At 41.6% G+C, this 9,421-nt stretch overlaps 2 protein-coding genes across 2 annotated transcripts; one reads left to right on the forward strand and one right to left on the reverse strand.

The window, feature by feature from the left end:
• Positions 1 to 239: 239 nt before the first annotated feature.
• On the reverse strand, positions 240 to 3,558 carry reep5 (receptor accessory protein 5). The gene is made up of 5 exons (XM_077019688.1): positions 3,319 to 3,558; positions 3,038 to 3,131; positions 1,746 to 1,884; positions 1,064 to 1,232; positions 240 to 556 (listed from the first exon to the last, which is right to left on the reverse strand). The coding sequence occupies exons 1-5, from the start codon at positions 3,434 to 3,436 to the stop codon at positions 507 to 509; spliced, it is 570 nt and encodes a 189-aa protein (XP_076875803.1). The 5' UTR covers positions 3,437 to 3,558; the 3' UTR covers positions 240 to 506.
• Positions 3,559 to 4,109: 551 nt separating this feature from the next.
• On the forward strand, positions 4,110 to 9,140 carry dcp2 (decapping mRNA 2). The gene is made up of 11 exons (XM_077019684.1): positions 4,110 to 4,410; positions 4,598 to 4,749; positions 4,911 to 5,038; positions 5,157 to 5,255; positions 5,408 to 5,560; positions 5,681 to 5,793; positions 5,934 to 6,029; positions 6,229 to 6,355; positions 8,533 to 8,616; positions 8,717 to 8,768; positions 8,915 to 9,140. Exons 1-11 carry the CDS (start codon positions 4,358 to 4,360, stop codon positions 9,052 to 9,054), a joined length of 1,197 nt encoding a protein of 398 aa, XP_076875799.1. The 5' UTR covers positions 4,110 to 4,357; the 3' UTR covers positions 9,055 to 9,140.
• The last annotated feature ends 281 nt before the right edge of the window (positions 9,141 to 9,421 follow it).

Below are 9,421 nucleotides of genomic sequence, written 5' to 3' on the forward strand. Positions count from 1 at the left end.
AATTATGATGAAGGATGTGAGCCAATATGCTTTGTTAATTTTACTGGTTGCACTCATGAACAAAAGGATTTATGGATAAAATCCTCAGAGTGTCAAAAGAACTTCATGTACACAACATTCCTTAGGTCACTCCATGATAAATCTGAAGTGATGGGTGAGTTAAAGGACACAGCTGAGTGATTTTAGGACTGATAACTAAAATTAACTAAAATTGCGTACAAAGAACACTGCAAAGCATGTTGGGAGAATGTCATTTATTTGGGAGTAAAGCACAGCTGGGAAAAATCACTGGCATTCAATTACATATGCTAAATATTTTAACTCGTTTTGTACTGCCATCACTACAGTTTTTACAGACAGAAAGGGTCAGCAAAACCATGTGTAATCTTCCAGTTGTTTATAAACCCAAAAAATAATAAAAACTATAATAAAGGCAACATGTATCCAGGCTTGTAACCATCCTTAGGGATATAGAGCAGTTGAGGTGCAGTCTGTCCCAGAGCTGTTTAAGAACTCTTCTTCTCTTCAAAGATGATATTTGCTGTGGCTTTCTTGGCTAAAAGGGAAGAATGACCATGCTTTAGTGAAGCCCGGTCAAAGTGTGCATGCAAGATTTGCCTTCAAAACCTGAAAGTAAAACTATTAAAAAATATATTATATGCTGCATTTTATCCACTTCATGTTTTTTGGGTTGCAGTGGTAAGTACGGAACTAAAGAGGAAGAATTATTTTAAAACCATATAAACTGTCAAAGATCTGTAGGAACAATGGGTAAAAAGTAATAAAAATATGGTACACTACAGCATCAAGCAAAATCTACAACTACAGGAAGCAATTCAATATTTATGGCATGTGTGGCTGTAGTCGCTGTAAAAAGTGCTACAATGTGTCTTTAGCTTGAGCTCCTTTGCACTGCTCCGAAAAACAAAACCAAAAACAAAAGCTTACTTAACAACTTCACCCTTAGAAACAACATTCAAGGATGTTGAACCATTCCATGGTTACACCATTCCTTGAAATTCAAGTTAAAGAACAGAGGTTCTGCTACAAAATATGCTTTTACCCTCATCTTTAAACTTGCTTGCGGCGTCTGATGCTTTGTCTTTGATGTCCTTCACGACGGTGTCAATCCTGGCCTCGTTCTTTAGAAAGAAAGGCCGGATGATGCGTGTGTAGATCAGATCGGCGCCATTAGATGGAGTTGGAGACATGCACCACAACAGGAAAGCACACTGCCAAAATAAAAAAAACCTTTAAAAAGGCACGAGACCCATACAGAACTAAAGGGCTGATGGGCATTTCATTCATTCACACACGCTCAGTATTCCAGCAGTGAACATTTAATGATTAAGCTCACATGTAACATGAGGCTGAATATTTGGGATATTGCCTAGGGATATTATAAAAGCACAATAGACAGAAACGTCACTGCGAAAAGAACAATGATCTGCAGAATATCTCTGAGCTGAGGAATATTTACATGCTGGAGTTTTATAGCCCCTGTTACTGAAACAATCTGTTTTTGTTTTCCTCTGTGTCCCCATATGCTCTCATTTCAACATTCTACCACCACAATTACTACTCCTACTGAGTTGCTATTGACCAACCAGCTCAAAACAGTCAAAACATGAGGCCATTTTGCCACAGGAAAATGCTCATCAGATCCCAGATCAGTTTTCCTCTACTGACTTTTGACAGGCCATCAAAAGTGAGAACAAATACTAAAACACAACACGGATTCTTACCTTTCCCATGTAATAGAAGGGGAACCAGGACAGGAAGATGTCGGCAAAGAACTCAACCACGCTGAACACGCCATACACAACCCAGTAGGTCAGCCATTGTGTGTCATCATTTTTGTCACTGCTCTCAATGGCTTTAATTCTGGAGGTCAGCAAAGGGTTGTGTGTTAGGCCAGTGCAAGATATGCATACAGTAGCTGCAAAACTATGCACATCCTTGTCTTTAAAGTTGCAGACTGAATTCCAAACATGCTGGAATTTACATAGCCGTGACAATCTCCGTTACGGGTGGAGAGAAACACGAAGCAGTAGCTGCATGAATGTGGTACAACCAGACCCCTGCGTGGAGACAGACAGGTCGGCAGTGCTGCAGATGTTGAGATAACCGACATCCACATCTTACACGCATGACTCACAGGAACCTTGTGGTTTAGCACGTGTCCACAGAAAATCCATAGCTCGAGGTTGCTTGTGCGAAACTTAACGGATCCCATACGTTCCGTGACGATGTATCAATCATAATAATGTCAATCACAATCACAAAACGCCTCTCAGACTGTAAGTGTGTTGGAGGTAACTGCACTCATGTGACACGGACTTGGCCAAGACTATCTGACTGCCATAATAAACGTACAAAACGACAGAGATAAGAGAGATAACGTTTATCTTATAGGTGTAGTTGAGTCGTAAATGCTAATGTAGATCATGAATAAATGGACCAGCCTTCTAGTCATTTCACGCACGTTACTCTGTTTTGATGAGAGTAATGGCCAAATTACATCACCGGTTTTGAGGGGGTTTATTTAATTTATGGTTACAATAACGCTGCCAGTGTGCACTTTTAACACTGCATACAAAATAACACATGCAAATTATCGGCGATCCACAAACGCAACCAGTTAAACAGGGACTACAACTTGTAACAACTGTAGTCATTATTCATTATACGTCCATAAGTCATTATACGTAGGATATAAAGTTCAGATCAGCAGAAGGTAATATTGCAGAAGCCGTAGTTCATATTTTAACTGATCTGCGTGTCTCAGAGACAGAGACAGTCTGAGCTTTAGTGAAGTCTCATCACGACTGCCAACACACCCATCGGTATCGAGTATTAGGACCAGATCCAGATCCTCCACCTTTCTCTAGGCTGGCCGAGGGTGGGTACTGCAAGGCCTCGGACTCGTTGGGTCGGTGATTGCTACACACGGAAGCATGGCAGCGATGGCTCAGTTTCCCGGAGAGCCATAATATTTCCCTATACGTCTGAGCCGAAACAAAACATGCCAACTCACGATATGTAGGCAGGGTAGGCGAACCCAATGAGGTTGCACAGCAGGGAGGCACCATACCCGATCACCAGATACACCGCAATGAAGACGATGACAGCTGCAAAGCGAGACGAGGAGACGTTAAGCATCGATCACTTTATTGTACATTCATTCCCAGTTCGGCACCTGCGGGTTACTTAAAGCAGCATGTCGGTCAGTACTGGGTTTGCCAGTTTAATTTACATCGCTTTTCCTCCAGAACTGCGCTCATGTTCCCTGATCCCTCGCCCAAGCGTGCCACTTACCGATGGCGATATAAACTCGGTTCACGCCCGTTTTCGCCTCGATTTTCGCCAACACGTCGGTCACCACATTTTTCTCCTTCAGGAACCTTTCGAACCGTTCTTTGAGAGCCAGAGCCATGTTTCACCCCCCAAAACGACGCCTGTGTGCGGCTGTGAAATGAACTTCGTAAGCAAGCCAACTACGCCACCCCTGAAGTGCACACCTCCTCTCTTCCTTCCTCTTCCTCTTCCTCCCTCTCTCTCTCTCGCTCTCCTCCGGATGGACAGATGCTTCGTCAGAGCCACGGGGCTCTCTAAGTGTGAAACACTGACCGCACCCTGTTAGATCAATACAGGGTGAAACTCAACAGTAGCCCAATAATTTTATTTCTTTAAAGTCTGCGTCAAGAGCACGTGTGTTTTTATGGACTATTATGTGTGGGTTTTTTATTGTTAAGAAGGTTTATTCAAAAGCAGTTTGAAATTATGTATGCTTTCCTATTTTAAGCACGGTGCCTGCCATTTAAATAGCAGCTGAAAGACCCACCACTGTTGAAGGGCAAAAACCAGCTGCGCTTTTTATAAAAATTGCACAGCTAGCTCACAACTCAGTCTATCTTAGTTTCCCTTGGTTCCGCGTCACGTCAACCTAGATTGTAATCCGGCGAAGGAAAAAAATGGTTGGCTGTTGGACAAAGTCCGGTATAAGGAGCGCGAAGTGATTTGTTGAGCGCTCTTCTGTTAGAAATCTTACTGGCCCTTGTTGCGCTTGTCCCGCCCTTCTAGAGACACTTTTTTATGAAGTCGCGCGGCGCCAGGCAGTATTTTTAGCTAATGCTAACTAGCCCAGCTACGTCGCTACAAATGCGAAACACCGAGCTGGCTTGAACGTACTTGTTTCGTTCGTCTTTTTTTGTTTTGTATTGTAAATAACTAACGTTGGTCAGGGCAATGTCTCCAGGTCAGGCCTTTTCAGTGCGAATTAAGCGACTGCGGTAGCTTTGCGCTGTTTGTTTTCGTCGAATTAGTTGTATTAGTTCGGGATGGTTTTACCCCCAACATGGACACGAAACGAGGGGAGATTCCCAGCGGCGTACTGGACGACCTCTGCAGGTACCGCCACAGCCACCTCACGGTTTTATGGTTTAACTTCTGGAAACCTCGGGGTGTTTCGAGAGGGTTTAACGGTTTTTTGCTGACCCGACCTGTTTAAACGTAGTAGCTAGTCAGCAGTTTGACTCCCTTGCCGATGTCTGAGGTGTTTTGTGATCTCAACATGGTGTTGTTCTATCTCCTGTAGTCGCTTCATCCTGCACATCCCTAGTGAAGAGAGGGACAATGCCATCCGGGTTTGCTTCCAAGTCGAACTTGCCCATTGGTTTTACCTGGACTTCTGCATGCAAAATACACCAGGATTACCTCAGTGTGGGATAAGGGATTTTGCCAAGGCTGATATCCTTTTGTGTTGGAACAACTGCGTAAAAATGTCATCTGTGTAGCCATGACGAAGTTGGCCTGATTCAGTGGTTTAATTACAGTGGCGCTTTCCTCCTTTGCTTACAGTTATCCACTTGGATCTAGATGTTTGGCTCAATTTCCTTAACTTTTTCCACTTTTTAATCACTGTCCATTCCTGCTTCCCCAAGGCGAGGATGTTCAGAAGGTTTTAGAGCAGTGGAAAGAGTACAAGATGGGTGTTCCTACATATGGAGCCATTATTTTGGATGAAACCCTTGACAATGTGAGTAACAGTTGAAATGAATAAAACAGCCTTTGTATTTAGGTATGAGATGAACTCAGTCCGTGTGTGTGTGTGTGTGTGTGTGTGTGTGTGTGTGTGTGTGTGTGTGTGTGTGTAGGCTTTACTGGTGCAGGGATACCTAGCAAAATCAGGATGGGGCTTTCCTAAAGGAAAAGTCAATGAGGACGAAGCGCCCCACGACTGTGCTGTGCGAGAAGTAAGCGACCTTTGACCCTTGAATCTTTTTAAACTCCGGTCTGCTGGGGAGCTGAAGGTTCCCTCTGAAAAGAATTCAAGTGCTGCATAAAAGTGTGTAATTTTTTGAAGATGTTCATTGCAAATCGACTTAATGTGTCTTATGTCTTGTAGGTTTTAGAGGAGACTGGTTTTGACATCCGAGACCGCATATGCAAAGATATTTTCATTGAGCAGAAAATCTCAGATCAGCTGGCTCGTTTATACATAATACCAGGGGTTCCAAAGGAGACAAAGTTTAACCCCAAAACCAGGAAAGAAATAAGGGTACAGTATCTTCTGAGGGCTCTGTGGTTTCAGAAGCCACTAATTAGTTACCTGTTGTCAGTCAGTTAGCAAAGTCAATTCATTATTTAATTGAAACATTTGTTTTGTCATTCATAATAGAACATTGAATGGTTTCCTGTTGACAAGTTGCCGTGTCATAGAAATGACATGACTCCTAAATCCAAGCTTGGCCTGGCTCCCAACAAGTTTTTTATGGCTATTCCTTTTATGAGGTATCTTACTTCACTTCATGTTTATGCTCATCTTATGTTGAGTTCTAGATCGTTAGTCATTGTCTGTAGCTTTTTTAAATTATTTTTTTACATGTGTGCTTTGCTGTAATGTGATAAACATGGCCCTCTCTTTCTCACAGACAGCTCAGAGAATGGATAGCCAAGCATAAAGTGGAATCAACTAGCAGTGATGAGGACTTTTTGTCCAATGGGAGCACTCCATGCAAACCTTTTCGGTGAGACTGAAATGTATGGCTTTGAATTTCAGGTGGCAGTATCACAGTTGCAACCCTCAAAGAATAAGAGCTTGCATAGTTGTTTTCTACCAACAACTCAAATATCCACATCTGTATGCAAATATCCTCCTTTACATCTTACTGAAGGATTAAACATGTCGTGACGCCATACTTTTGAGTAACCGTTTCCTTTCCTTAGCACCAAGCCCAGACGATCACAGGTTTCGGTGGAGGCATCTCCAGGGGATGTATGGACAAAGCAAAAACAGCTTAAAGCTTTTGGACAACATGGTCAATGTGAGCTTGCTGACTTTCTTAAAGTCAAGGTTGGTATTGACCCTATTTACTGCTTTATTTCCCTTTGCAAAGCAGTTCCTTGGACATAAAATGAACACATTTGGCATTTTTGTCAATGATTTTGCATAGATAATTGTAGTGATTGTAAACCACTTTGTTAAATGTCTATTTATTGCCACTACTGCTATGGATCTTTCTAGCCTGTGTTATTCATGAGGGGAATTTAAATTAATTAAGGGTACTAATTTGCTTTGTGGCATATTTTTAGTGAATGATATATAGGGGTGTATTCAACTAAGGATTTTCATAGTCGAATCTGATTCGTCAGCTTTTCCCTTTAATCGACTAATAGTCGAATCGGGTTTATTTATTTATTTTTTACTTGGAGCACCTTAAACGGGATCCTGTTCTCATTCAGGACTTTTTTCCTCTTCAAAGTAAAAACCTAAAACACTCAGATAAATGAATAAACATGGTAGGTTGGCTTTATTCAGCTTTTATTTATTTACTTTTTTTTTTTTTTTTTTTAATGAAACGTTAGAGAACATTAACCGTCAGTGTGCATTGCGCATATCGAACTGTCAGTCAGGCACTGTGCAAAATTTAAATAAAATATGCCTGGCAGAAAATTGCCACACAACAGCAAAAAAATATAAGGAAAGGTTCAAGTAACGGGGTTTAAAAGCAAACAACAAAAAATGTTTATAGGACTACTTGCCGAGACGCACCACGACACCAGTTTTAAATGGTATGCCATGTTGGTTGTTGTCGTGCGAAATGAAAGACGTTGATGACATAACTTGCACTTTACTTTGTTTGATTCGTCTTTATCTTTTTCAAAACACTTTTTGAAGTTTTTTAGTAGCCATTATAATCTCGGCAGATGCTGATACTGTAGCGTGTTCAGCTCCGCTCATTTGAATTGTGCAACTGCAGGGTGTGATTTATTAATGTGTAGTAAGGAAGATGCCTGTTGTTAATGCGCAAACATCATTTAAAAATATTTATTAACAGGAATTAGGATGATTTTATTTGACAAAGGGCTATATATAACGAAAACAAAGACATTTCATGTAACAACTAATGCTTAGCTGCATCCTTGGGCACCCTTATGCAGTTAGAATGGTACATTGAACTATGACGTTCATAGTCGACTAGGGGGTATAGTCGACTATAGTCGAATCAGTGACTATTGCAGGTCACCCCTAGAATGATATCACCTGATACATCATGGTATGAAATTTACCATCCTCAGTAATCTCACTATACTTTATATTACCAGAAGAGGGCGATATTGTAATAATGTGTCCCAGTGTGTCCATGACAGTGACTGCCCTGTCTAGTGTGTAAACTTTTAAAATGTGATTCTCAGTAACCATAACTAATTATGGTTATGTGTAAGGTTGGTGTGGAGACTATTCGACTCCATTTTCAAATGAACTCTGGCCAACTTTCCATGTGTCTGTTTGCTCATATCACTCCAGGACCACACTCATTCTCACTATCCTAATGGATTTGAATTGCCCTGTTCTGTAGTTGTGTCTGTACTTTGTCTCTTGGCCTGAAGGGGAGGCAGGCTTAAAATTTTATAGTTGTGGCGCCCGGTGGTGTTTGGGGACTCCTGCACTCTTTTCTGGTTGGTGTTGGGTTTTTATTGTTTATTTCGTGTTGGGGCTGGGATGGAAGAGGTATATTTAGGTTGTAGCTCACTTTGGTCTTTCTGAGGTTTTTGTCCCAATATTGAGCAGTTTGATGTGATGTCGTTGGGTACATTTGCTCTTATTTTGCTGATGACATCAGCGAGGGCATACTGTCAGTGGGAATACATGGAGTGGAGTATATCTGGTGAAACACACCAGTAGACTTGCTTTGCTTAGAACTGAGTCTCTCTCTCTTGAATTTGGTTGATTTCTATTGTAGATATCTGTGTAGGTTATCACGACTGTGTGCATGTTTGTGTTGGAGAGGAAGGGGGAAGTGTTGTGGGTTTTGTTTATACACTTCAGAGATGCATTTTCCACTCAGCATTTAGATTTTATTTGTTGTTTAGGCTATTATTGCATCTGAAATAGAAAACCTTTACATATAAAAATACACTATCATAAATATATGCTAATTACTTTGTTTTCAGTTCTGATACATGTACCCTATTTATTTGGCTCATAACATGTTTGACTAAACTGTCAATTGCTCACTGTTTCTGCAGAACCACACTGTGAAAGGTAACGGGAGGAAGCAGCACGACTCTCCCGGCATGAAGAAGAGGGCCAATGACCTCAGCAGTCAGCAGGTACGTGGTCCCATGAGCCCCCCTTCATGACCACGGAGTGCATGCCTTCACCTAAAACAAATGATCTAGTAACTATTACAAACATTTCATTTCATAATAGAAAGATGACAAGAAACTTCAGCCAAGGAGACTTCAAGACAACTATGATGGAGGTACATGTCAATTTATTCATGGTCGTTTGGAGGTGACTGGGTTGGGCAGGCACATGTTTGTGTGTTGTGTAGTTGTCTTGCTCTGTAACGTTGTGACCTGAGGCTCGAATATGAACATGTGTTCTGGTTTAACCTTTGCCCTCCAGATGCACTGAGTCACATGCACGTCTCAAGCAGGCTCTCGGACTCCTCCTACAGCGAATCCGAGCACATCCTCTCCTCAAAGTCCTTCCTTAGCTTCAGGTTTGACCGAGAGGCAATCATGAAGTCGTGCTTTGACACCTGAAGCTTGTCCCTCTTTGATTTCAAGGGTGGTCATATAATAGGTGTTGGACCAATGTGACTAATAAAATGAGGTATATTTCTATCTCACTCCCAACTACACGTATGTGTGTATATATAAGGCTCTGATGCAATGAGGTTGTTTAATCATTTTAAATTTGGAACATGGTGGGAATCTTCCCCTCCCCAAATATGCAGAATCCACTCCTCCCTTGTTTTGGGAACTATTATAGTATGTCCCTTCAAAGCCCGTTCTTGAGTTGCAGATCTCTTTGATTCCTGACAGAGCAAAGGTTTTTGAGTAACGACAATAGTGAGCACATCTGTGACAGGGTAGGCTATGGCTCAAAGTGTCCCTGGCACTGTTCCTC

The sequence above is a fragment of the Brachyhypopomus gauderio genome, chromosome 10 (assembly GCF_052324685.1).
Source record: "Brachyhypopomus gauderio isolate BG-103 chromosome 10, BGAUD_0.2, whole genome shotgun sequence".
Taxonomy (NCBI): domain Eukaryota; kingdom Metazoa; phylum Chordata; class Actinopteri; order Gymnotiformes; family Hypopomidae; genus Brachyhypopomus; species Brachyhypopomus gauderio.

Bases quoted from the DNA above. Each gene is read 5' to 3' on its own strand.
- dcp2 (XM_077019684.1), top strand. From the start codon at position 4,358: ATGGACACGAAACGAGGGGAGATTCCCAGCGGCGTACTGGACGACCTC. The intron at 5,256-5,407 runs GTAAGCGACCTT...TATGTCTTGTAG, and splicing joins ACGACTGTGCTGTGCGAGAA to GTTTTAGAGGAGACTGGTTT. The intron at 6,030-6,228 runs GTGAGACTGAAA...TCCTTTCCTTAG, and splicing joins ACTCCATGCAAACCTTTTCG to CACCAAGCCCAGACGATCAC.
- reep5 (XM_077019688.1), bottom strand. From the start codon at position 3,436: ATGGCTCTGGCTCTCAAAGAACGGTTCGAAAGGTTCCTGAAGGAGAAA. The intron at 1,885-3,037 runs GTGAGTTGGCAT...GCTGACCTCCAG, and splicing joins GCCTACCCTGCCTACATATC to AATTAAAGCCATTGAGAGCA. The intron at 557-1,063 runs GTAAAAGCATAT...CTTCCCTTTTAG, and splicing joins AAGCAAGTTTAAAGATGAGG to CCAAGAAAGCCACAGCAAAT.